Raw genomic sequence first — 11,621 nt, forward strand, 5'->3', positions numbered from 1 at the left:
TTTTTTTTTCCTTTCTTTTGTTTTCTAGATTGGAACAAAGTCTTTCAGAAAAATATGGTTATTTTATAATAAGAATAAATTCTCTTGCTGGAATCATGAGTATATAAGTGAGATGAGCTGAATTTTTTTTCCTCCGATTGTATCAGCTATTTTTTGATTATTTGGTTAAGTCTTTTTTGAAACTTCTCAATGCCAGACAAGACACATAATCAGAAAAACCAAGTAAAATGAAAAGTGTTTACAGCAGTAAATTTTTTGAATAGTACAGACTGTATCAGACATGCATGCACTTATTAAACAGTTTTTGTAAAGTAGATTATGGAGTCGTTCATTGTCCTCTGACAAAGGTGGAGAAAGTATTATGTGGCTTGGTTACGTCTAAAGATTGTTTTTAATCTGCAGAAACGTTAAGACACAAGATGTAGAAAAATATCTTTATTTTTATTGCAAAACAAAGGCAAATCCAAGTTTCTACAATATCTTTTAGAAAGTAAATATAACATGTACATTTATGCAAACTGTCTATGCCTCTCCGTCATGTTTTCTACAAAGACTTGGTCATCTAACCTCAATTGGTCAACATTGTAATTAAGTATTATAATAACTTTAAACTTTGCTTGAATCCAAAACTATTTGGGGGCAAATATTGGGCTCATATCAGGTCTTCATCAGTCCATTCCTGCAATGAAAAAAAAAGAATTTTAGAAGGATTAATTACAAGAAATGTATAGCTTATCTATGTTTGCCTGAATGTATAATTTTGCCCCACCTCTTCTGTCATTCGTGGCTCTTTGGCTACATGACCGTCTTCTTCATATCCTCTCTTTCGTTTGCTGCAATACAAAAAACATTTTACTATGAGCAGGTAGATAAGTTGCCAGAATGGCAAGGTCATCAATACTTTTGTGAATATTTCATGAGCCGAACTTATTTTTGCAAGCCGTAATTGTTGGTGAACTCTGTTCCTTGTGTTATGTGTTTGTGACCAACCCCTTCAAGTCCATTTTCAACACTCATTTAGGTGAAGAATGTGGCATCTAGTTTCCACGACACCTTCATGACCACCATCAGTAGTTGTAGTTTGTCTTCATTTTCAATAGTTATAATGTGTAACTTCTACATTTAGACTACCTCACATCATGTGTGATATACATACAGACTGATAGCTCTGCTGTAAGAAGTATTTTAATTAGGGATGCACGAGATTGGATTTTTGCCAATAATCTGATATGCCAATATTCCCAAATTCGATTTAGCCAGTCCTGACATATTTACATTTTTTCCACCTAACTGCAAAGAAAATAAAGTCTCTCCTTTAGTGCTTTTCAAAAAACCTAATGCAATGAGACTCAACAGTCAGCTATCTTTCTACAGAATTGGTGACCCCACCTTTAGGATGGGCATTTAAATTTGTAGTGTTGAAGAAACGAGGTTTGGCTCCTCCCATGATGGACGCAGAGCAATCACTGCAAACAGCAACTTTGCTATCCGTTTCAGATTCTTCAAAAAAAATTTCACTTGCATCACATGCGCATAATTAAGGGGTTATTTTATCGGCCTGTGATATCAGAATTTAGCTGATACAGATATTTTATTTTAAAGGGACAGAACTGGGGTTGAATGAGATACTAAACAATAGTTAAGCTACAGTAGATGCTGGTCTGCATGCTCACAGTTAGGAGAGGCAGAGAGGAGTGTCAGCACTAAAGCTAAGCAATGAAGTGCTGTGGACAAAAAAAAAAAAAAACTCCATAGGCAGAATTTTACTTAAGTAAAAGTAATTTTACTAAATCTTTTAAATTTAGCATACAGTTTTTAGGCTGACCTTTTTTAAGTGGCTTAAATACTTTCAGTTGCTGATCCTGTCCACAGCAGTACTTTGCTTAGCTTCCGTGCTGGTACAGCTTCTCCAAACTGGGAATGTGTCAGCAGCCATTTACACACACTAACTATCGATAAGTACCTCCTACAACCCCACTTCAAATAATCTGGATACCGATGTTGTGTGGATATTATCGTGCATGCCTAATTTTAATATACAGCAACATCAGGTGACTCTCCAAGCTTGTGCCTTTCACAAACATGTCCACTTTATCTTCCAGGACAGAGTGCACCATCATGTCACTGGCTGCTGCCATCCAGGTAATGTGAGTTTTACAGATTTCCACCTGAGAATCAGAGTGTGGTAGTCAGACCACACAGCCAGCCAGCCAGCCAAAGTGAGGCCTCTTCCTCCTCCTGTGAGGTGCACGACCGAAGACTAAAGTCAGTTTGTATTTATATAAGCATGTGGCCTAGATTTCTGGCAGTTCAAATGCAATACGGCTGTTCTCCATGGGAAACCACTTGCTGCATATCTGAATACTGTCCTTCCAAAGCCCTTTCCCAAAATGCTTCAGACGCCGACAGTGTGTTGAACTGATTCAAGCCTTGTTACATTAGACCTTGAAGAGATGATTTCTGTGAAGACGGACCTGAGATGACGCTCAACTGCAGAGGCGTTTGAACTTCTTTTATCCTGGTATGCCTGCCTCTCCCCTCAGACTGGTCATGGGGCACCCTGATCGCTCCTTTCCTTGGACAAAAATCTTGCGAGGATTAACAGGGGGGCCATCCAAAGCATTGAAGTAGCGTTTTCTACCGTCATCAGGGAATATAAACATAGCACCTCTCTCCAAGATGACACAAGCCTTAAACTCCCTTTCTACACACCACCCGCCTGCCTGCCCACGTCACCTGATTTTACGACGAGCTCTTCCTTCAAAACCATTGACGACTTCCACCGTCTCTGTGTATGAACTACCACGCAGCACCAGAACCACTTGTTACATTTTTATAAGCTGCTTTGTTTGTTGATATTATATACTTAGGCTTGTATAGCAGTAAAAAAAAAAGGTGTTTTGTGTATGATTATAGCTGAACAGAGCTGAGAGATAGTCTAGGAGATCTGTGTAACCTGTCCTGTGCATGTGTTAACCCTGAATGGATCCTGCTATAGTGTGTGGGCCTACATACATATATGCTGCTCTAACAAACATCACCTGAACTCCCTCTTAAAGCCTTTGGGGATGTGAACGAAAGCTTTCATGCATTTGCAGTCTTCTCTTGCTCTGATGTTTTTTTTTTTTTAAATACACCTCTGCACCGACTGTTTTCATATAGATTTCATCCTGAGAAGTCATGCCACGCACAGATTTATCAACTTCATAGTCGTAAAGGTGGGCCCCGCGTGCCTCCGCGATGATTCAAGCAGCTGCAAAAGTCTGAATCTGTGCCTGTCATAGCTCAAGAGTTTACCAAACTGTTTACTGTAGTTGCACTTATGATACCACGGACCTCACCGACCTCACCAAGTGTTAAAACAGATGACTGGCGACAGAGAAGTGATGACGAATGAGCCTAAAACTCTCCTCATCAGCAATACCAATATCAGCTGTGCTACATGGTATGGATGATGTAGGTAGGAATGTGGCGTGCTGTTGTACTTCCTTTCTGTATTTCATACAGCTGATGATGTGTTCCTTTTTATTTTTCTACCTGATACTGAACCTTGAACCTTTTTGCATCTTAGATACGACAACCTGGCTAAAATAAAACTGTTACTACGTATGGCAACGGAAAACTGGAGTTGTTTACTTTGGTGTGGGGAATAAAAAGTACATCTGTGATAGCAAAAGCATATGCATATCCTAACCAACGCACTACACTAAATTTAGTACTTTAACATTACCAAATGTTAAAACCGAATATGTGCCCCAAATTTTACTACACTAATTCCATCTTAAAGGGATAGTTTGGATTATTTGAAGTGGGGTGTATGAGGTACTTATCCATAGTGAGTGTGGTAGATGAAACACCCCCAGTTTGGAGAAACAGAGAGGAGGGCTAGTACTGAAGCTAAATAATGTACTGCTGTGGACAGGGCCGGCAAGAAAACATATTTTAGCCAATGAAAAATCTAGCAATTTAAATGTATGATACATTTAGTAGATTTTCACCACTTCTGTGTTTTAAAAAGTTAGTTCAGTTTCACCAATGTCACACAATACAAACTAGAAACAGGCAAAACCACATTTTTAAAGTTTGATATGCAACTGATACTTTGTTACAATGTTGATGACACAAATAATTTTTTAAATGTGTACCTAATTTTTAAAAAATATAGATTTTTAGAAACAAAAAAAGACCAGAAAGTCATATGACTTATACCAGCTATTAATAACAAATTTATTACAAAAGCAAATACAAATACGATTAAATAAAACTGTTAGCAAGTAATTTAAGTGTAAAAAAATGATAAAATAATAAAATCCATAAATATCTTTCTTGTTCAGCCTCCTTATAACTTTCAGGATGTGTTGTTTTTATACTTATGTTGCTGCATTGTGGCTGCGTGTGCATCATTCTGTATTAGGTGAAAGGTAGCATCACACCACACTGCATTTCCTTTCCGCCGCTCTCTCACAAGTCCAGAGTGGAAGTGTGTGACTGTGTGCATCTGCTCGCTCGGTTCTTACGCCTCATAGGTTTCCACAGTCAGGTGACACAGACCAGCTAAAAGGAAGCGTCAGAGCTGTGTACTGCTACTAACATTATACAAAAGTACTGACAAACATCTAAAGTGATGCAGCCACACGTTTTGTATTTATATAATGCTATTAATGATAGTTTTTAAGGGAATCAATACCAACTGAGTAGCTTGTGAGAATCAAGTATTGATCCCACAAAATGAATCCATGAACACAAACAAACTAACCGAGGCAAGAGTAGTATAGGAACTCCTGTGTTCCACTTGGTAAAATTACTGGTTTTGCCAAAGCAGTCTAGTTTGTTTGGAGAGAGTGATATTTGACTGGCATAATGACGGTTCCTGTCAGAAAAGGCTGTCTGATGGCAAGGTAAAGTGGTGAAAATATTCTAAACATAGCGTAACTTGTATTGACTTTTTTAGGTGGGCCTTTCTTAAGTGGCTAAAATATGAAATATCCTTTTAAAGTCACATATTCTGATGATATGACAGTGACAGTATGTTGTCATTGTATCTTACAGTATCCTGTAAAGAACTCAAGCAGGTCACTTCATCTCCTTACTTGCTCGAAGTGGCAAATTCAGCATGAATCCTCTCCAACTTCTGTTTGTAAACATTCACCTCCTCCGGTTTAGGAAGTTCATACTTCTTTAGGAGGGTTTTCATCCCTGGATGAACAGAGAAAACATTTATTTCAATCTCAGATCAGACTAGTTCTGTGCACCTCACTACAGCGAGTCTCAGAACAGCTCAACGTCACCATCTTGTGGTGTCAAATGGAAGGTGCAGTTTACTCACGTCTCATTGAGTCGTACATCTTTGACAGAGTCTCTTTGTCCCCTTTCAGTCCCAAACATTCATTAAGGTAGCTGGACATTTGAAAAATAAAAAAGGTTTCCATTAACACATTGAGGGAAAAAACAGGAACATTTATGAACTCAGGAGAAATTTCAGTTTAAGGTTTTTGTTTTTATTCTGATAGCCTATAACTACCATACAAAGTTAAAGATGGCCCGTTAGACATATGCACATTTAATTACTTTTTGACTTCGGGCAAATTTCTGTGGTGTAGTTCCCAGGACTAAAATCAACATTTCATCCTTTGCAAACATACCTCTTGATTAGGAACTTATCTAAATATGCCCGTCTGAAATGACTGACATTGAAAGTCAGAGAAAAGAAACCTAAATGCTGTTGAAAAATGAGGAAAATTATGTATTATTTCTAAATTACTTCAAAATCTACTTTTTAAAATTCAAACTTACAAGAACCAAACTTTTGCAAACCTATAGAACGACAGATGGATAGGAGAAGACCATGGGTCAACACTACAAAGCACAAAGACGCCTACACACAGTCTCAGGCACTTACAATCAAAGATCAATAACAATGCATATTTAACATTGTTATTAAATCTTTAAATGCATGTGCAGAAGTTAGTGTGCAGGAGTTCTTTTGCATTTTAAAAAACTGTCTTTGCATTGTTTTTTGTTTTAATGTGAGCATGTTTAATAACCTACCTCTCCATGTTCAGACCAGCTCTTGAGGCGCTGTTCAAAATCGCTGTGAGAGCGATCTGAGAGGGAGGAAACAGCAGTCCTGCATCTGTCATGGCTCCCTGTGTCAGAAAGTCATCAGCACTCTTCCTCAGTGACTCTGGGTTCTCCAGCGTAGGGTATCTGGTCTAAGGGATGACAATTATGAAAAGGTAACAATTGAATAAGACAGAACTAATAATCTGAATGACCAAGTGAAGTTATGAGTACAAGAGGAACATTAGGAGTTCTCCAGGAGTCAACCTACCTTGAGGTCAATGAGCAGGCCCTCCATGGGTCTGTAGGGGTTGTGGACCACCAGGTGAAAGTTGAGTTGCTGGATCAGCAGCAGCTCGTACTCCAGAATCTGCTGCAGGACCCTCTCCTGCCCTGCTGGGCTCTCCTGCACAAGGTTGCCCACAAACTGGGTGCTGGATACGTTGAACTCATCAACTTTACACGACAGGTACGCACACGTCAGCCTGAAAACAGAAGGTGAGTTTTAAATAGGTTGTATGGACCTTGTATTCCTTAATAGATGGATTGCAAAAGATATAAGGCAAATTTAATTCTTTCCAAATATCACTCTCACCACTCAGCAATTTTCTTTAAGCCAAAGAAAGGAACATATTTAATACATTATTCAACACTGAATTGAGCCTGGATTGATGGCTTGATATGAACTGAATAAAATATTATCATGTTGAGCCAACATCATGTATTAAATTGACTCATTTCTCCATCTAACATTACTCAACTTGCATTATCAATAAATTCTTTTTTTCCCCAAATGTGGCTACTTAAAGCTAAAGATCCTCATTCAGGTCCTGGTTTTCAAATACTATTATTAGTATTTTACTAGTGTTATTATTAATATGTTTATTATTGAGTTGCTTGTGGCAGTGTCAAGCTGAGCACCATGTTAAGTGTATGTATAGAACCATTTTAAACTATAGATAAAAACTAAAAGCACTTATAATAGGGTGGTACCCACAGATGTAAAATATCTATAACTATAGTGATATTGTACATTGCTGCCAGCATTTACACAGGTGGAAGCAAATTGTTTAATTCAATGATTGGATATACCATCATGCCGATTACTATAACCTAGAGCTGGGACAAGTGATATGTTCCTATTAAATAAGGTGCATCACACCAACACTACTCACATGATAATCCTGGGGTGATACTCCATGATGGAGTTGTTCAGGTAGAATCTTCTGAAGTACATGATGGCTGTACCCTGCACAGGTGAGACACACAGTTCAGATATCTACAAGCAAAGTGCAAAACTGGCTAGTGGGCAATATGGACACAGTAAAATATCACAGTATTTCTTACCAAATACCTCAGTATCAACATTGCAACAAAACTGTAGGGATGACTACTGGTGCATTCACAAAATAATAACACAATGAGATTTTTGATAAATACTCATCAGTCATGTGGATAGAATGACTGACTGGGTAAAAGCAAATAGCAGAACAGATACAGCAGTTTGTCGAGTTCAGAAAATGACATCACTTTACTGTAATGCAGCCTTTTAAACCAAGACAAGATTTGTGCCCTATCATCATATAATATCCTACATCTAAGACCATATTTAGTCTTTTAGCACAATATCAATATGATATCAAGATATTGCCCAGTCCTACTAGTGACTGTTCAAATTTTACCAGCCTCAATAGATAACCATTGGTTTTTGGCTGCCAAGTAAAGGAAACCTACCAGCCAACTGCATGCTTTACCAGTATTTAACTGGTGCTAATTTTGTGCCCTGTTTACAGGCAGTAAGGTAATGTATAGATGACGTCCTTAAGTGTCTTGTTTTGTCCACAACCCAAACATACTCAGTTTACAGTTATAGAGGACTAAAGAAACCAGAAAATATTCTAATTTAACAAGCTGGAATCAGATAAGTTTGACTAATTAATCGCTGCAGCTCTAGTTGTGACACATATGAAAAGAAAGCACATACATACCACAACAGACTTGGGCATTGCAGGCTTGAAGGCGTTGCAGAAGTCCAGCATCCTCCTCTCATAGTGTCTGAATAAAACGTCTTCCTCATGACGCTCCAGGAACATGGACTCGCTCAGCCCGGGCTGGTCCACACAGAGAGACAGAAGAGAGGAGGTGAAGTCAACTGAGACACTAACAAACAAACAAACAAAGGCCTTTTTCATTCTGACTGGTGTTATCTTTGTGCACTTACCCTCCCACTTTCTATGATCTTGTTACGGAATTTCTGATTGGCTTTGTACCTCATCTGCTCGAGTTCATCTTCACAACTAAAAATCCAGTATTTCTTGTGTGAACTGTTGTGGAACATGACTGCTTCTGAAAAAAAAGAGCAGAAATTAAAAATGAGCTATCCCCCTGCTGCTCACAGTCTGACAGGTTTGCGCTCGCATCATTTACTTAACTTACTTTATTTGTGTCTAATTGTACGTTTGTCCATTCAAAAACCGGGTCAAGTTGACGACAACGATACTGCAGTGAGGCAGAATGAAGCTGCGTGTCAAACAGCCTCTTTGGGTCCCCGTCAAACTTTAAAATGACTGTCCAAAAGTACAAAACACCAGCAGTATTACAAAATAATGCCCGTCACCACTGTTTCGCGTCAACGTCGTCCCCTGTTGATGACGCGCTACTACCGTAATTTAGAATACAGTGCGCAAAAGAAATTTAGTCCTCAGCCCCTGGTTTCTTTCTCTTTCTTACACATACACAAACACACACAAACACACCACATACTCAATCATCTTGTCTTTTCTTTCTGGACTTAAAGAGATATTATTAAATTAACACTTACCACTGAGCTTAGTGTAGAAGTGGTTGCATTTAGAGATGACGCATTTAAAGCTGCAACAATTAATTGATTAGTTATCAACTAAGTTAGCAATCAATCATTATTCACCTATTATTCTGATAATGTATTATTTGGATTGAGACTTTTTAAGGAGGTGTTCCAGGTATGTCCAGCTGGAACAGAGCCACTGAGGCAGACCAAAAACTAGGTGGAGGGATTATATGTTAATGTGGCTGAGGAAAGGGAAGTCTGGGGTCCTGCTGCTGGAACTGTGATAAGCAGTTGAAGATGGATGCATGGATGGATGAACCGAGAAAATAAACTCAAACTTCCCTAATTTTACTTTGCTAAATTTTGAAATTGTTTGCTACTCTGTGTCAGTGAACTGTTGTGGGCTTTGGGAAACAGCGGTCAACAGTTTTCACCATTGTCTGACATTAAATAGACCAAACAACTAATTGATTAATTGAAAAAAATAATCAACAGATGAACTGACAATTAAAATACTTGTGCAGCCCTTATACTGATATTGATGATAATTGTGATATTGTAAAAAAAAAAATATATATTATCATCTTCATAATTCACATATGATCATATCACGTAAATAGTCAAGTGCATCTTATACTGTGTGCTCTTGAATCATTTTCATTCTCACTTAGTCCCAGACACCTAAATCTTTTCATTATCATTATGTGTGATTGCACTTTTGTGCTCTTCTGGTTCCACCTCCTTATACCTGTACTTTAACATTGAACTGAATATCTTTTGGTTGTGGACAAAACAAGACATTTAAGGACATCATCTTTGGCTTTGGGAGACATGTATCCACTTTTTTCACCACTTTGACATTTCATAGACTGATCAATGAATCAAGAAAATAATGGGTAGATTCATCTATAGTGAAAGAAATTGTTAGTTGCAGTCCTAATTGTCTTATCAATTTAAGTGTGACACTGCATTACATTTATTTAAAAAAAAAAGTAAAGGTATGCTATCTGTCTCTAACAGTATTATAGCCAAATCACATTAACTGACTCTAGATTTCAAACACATCTAAGCTTAAAGGTAGAATATGCAGGATTTGACAGCTGTTTTTTGTAAACCCATCAGGAAGATAGTTCACTGTTGAGTCTCTGTCCCAGATTGTCAAATGGGTGGTGCCTAATGTCCTGAGTCACACAGCGTGTGCCTGATGCACATTTTCATTGGTTCACACTGGGTGGTCTTGTCACTTTTTAGATAAGCTAGCAACAGTAACCAAAAAAGTAACCTAATATTTGCCTTCACTCCAAGATTAAACATACAGTATCCTAATATCTGATTGTAACTTTGAACAGATTGATTTTTATTGCTTGTGATCAAAGACTTATGTAGAAACATTAAGATTTTTATTCCTTGTACTGCTGGCATGGCTGCAACCATGACTTGACTCTCCTGTAGATTTTCAAATAACTTTTAACTGACAGTTGATAAATTCTCAAACTGACCATCATAACGTCACTGGAAGTATGTACAACTAAATAGAGTTAAATAAATACTGACAATTAGATGGACAAATTTATGCCAAACAACAAAAATCTTTTATATTCTGATGTAATTTGTCTTGCATCAACAGATGTCGGCCTGACCGGGTTTAAAAAGCAGACTTCATTTTCATGTAGGTGTGAGACCAAATGTGCAAATATGCCTTCATACTTGACATGCATTAAATAAACTGATCCCTATATTGTATTTGTGTACTCAGAGCACAGGCTGAGATGTTCACGGAGCTTGCTGAAGTTTATGTCAAATACTGATGATTTGTTTTGGTGAAGTGTCCCAAACACAGCAAAATAATGTGAAAATAAGAAAATACATGCGGAATCATTAGACGCCATCACAATCTTGTAGTGGTTGAGAAGTGATGATTGACTAGAATTACTTGTCTCTGTGGTTGCAGTTTTTTTTTGTTTGTTTGTTTGGTTGTTGTTGTGTTTTTGTTTTTGTTTTTTGTGTGTGGGGGGGGGGGGGGGGGGGGTGCCTTTTTTCTTTTCTAGGAAAACCCCACATAGTACACATTTAATATAATACTAAATGTATTTATTTTGAAAAAATACAGACACCAACACCCTGCAGTTGATTAAACAGTTAAAGGCTGACCTTGATTTCCCGCCCTCAGCTCTCTGACTCTTCCTGTTATAAAACTTGAGAAAACCTGAGCGGGTTCATGCCCATGTTTAATGCCTGGATTTTGGATCATTTTAGATGGAAGAGCAGAACAGAAATTGAATCACACAGTATGTTTGGAGACGGAGCCACTCAACCCCCACCAGTGTTTCCGTATACCGTAATTTGCATAAACATGAGTAATTTATGAATAATAAATGCCCTTGCATTCAGCGGGAGCCGTTAATTTGCATATCACCACAGCTACAGTTTTATTTCCTTAGTGCGCTGTTATCATGAAGCCCTTCAAGCCTGCATAAACCAGAATCAAAGAAATAATGCTTTAACAGGTATGTGCTGAGGACTGTTTTATTATCTTAATCTCTTTCTCTACAGGCGGAAAAGATTTTAACTTTTTTATGTGTGAGCTGTGTCTGTGAGACGCTTGTAAAACGCTATAGACGCTTATTGTGCGCCAGCCGGGCTTTACATCTACAGTATCCATCGCTCGGTCTTGCCCTGTAAATTGCATAAACATGAAGTACCGATGCATTATTGATGAGACCATTGCAACGTTTACTGTATGTGTGCGCGC

At 38.0% G+C, this 11,621-nt stretch overlaps 2 protein-coding genes across 2 annotated transcripts in view; one reads left to right on the forward strand and one right to left on the reverse strand.

Moving 5' to 3' along the window:
• Positions 1-3,622, forward strand: part of LOC146320682 (ras GTPase-activating protein 1-like) — a 39,265-nt gene extending 35,643 nt beyond the window's left edge. Inside the window, exon 26 of the mRNA XM_084729013.1 lies at positions 2,103-3,622. Coding sequence (XP_084585139.1) covers positions 2,103-2,151 — 49 coding nt within the window. The 3' untranslated portion in view covers positions 2,152-3,622. The remainder of the gene's footprint in view (positions 1-2,102) is intronic.
• ccnh (cyclin H) lies at positions 426-8,692 on the reverse strand. Its single transcript, XM_084729012.1, has 10 exons — positions 8,497-8,692; positions 8,282-8,406; positions 8,049-8,171; positions 7,236-7,309; positions 6,332-6,545; positions 6,049-6,212; positions 5,327-5,397; positions 5,091-5,196; positions 770-833; positions 426-679 (listed from the first exon to the last, which is right to left on the reverse strand). Exons 2-10 carry the CDS (start codon positions 8,396-8,398, stop codon positions 653-655), a joined length of 960 nt encoding a protein of 319 aa, XP_084585138.1. The 5' UTR covers positions 8,399-8,406; positions 8,497-8,692; the 3' UTR covers positions 426-652.
• Positions 8,693-11,621: the final 2,929 nt, after the last annotated feature.

The sequence above is a fragment of the Lutjanus erythropterus genome, chromosome 10 (assembly GCF_056507025.1).
Source record: "Lutjanus erythropterus isolate fLutEry1 chromosome 10, fLutEry1.hap2, whole genome shotgun sequence".
Lineage (NCBI taxonomy): Eukaryota > Metazoa > Chordata > Actinopteri > Lutjaniformes > Lutjanidae > Lutjanus > Lutjanus erythropterus.

What these genes read in the sequence shown, in the direction of transcription:
- ccnh (XM_084729012.1), bottom strand. Translation starts at nt 8,398, where the DNA reads ATGTTCCACAACAGTTCACACAAGAAATACTGGATTTTTAGTTGTGAA. An exon ending in TATCACCCCAGGATTATCAT is followed by an intron (nt 6,546 to 7,235) that starts GTGAGTAGTGTT and finishes TTCTGTTTTCAG; the next exon opens with GCTGACGTGTGCGTACCTGT. An exon ending in GCTGGTCTGAACATGGAGAG is followed by an intron (nt 5,398 to 6,048) that starts GTAGGTTATTAA and finishes TCAAATGTCCAG; the next exon opens with CTACCTTAATGAATGTTTGG.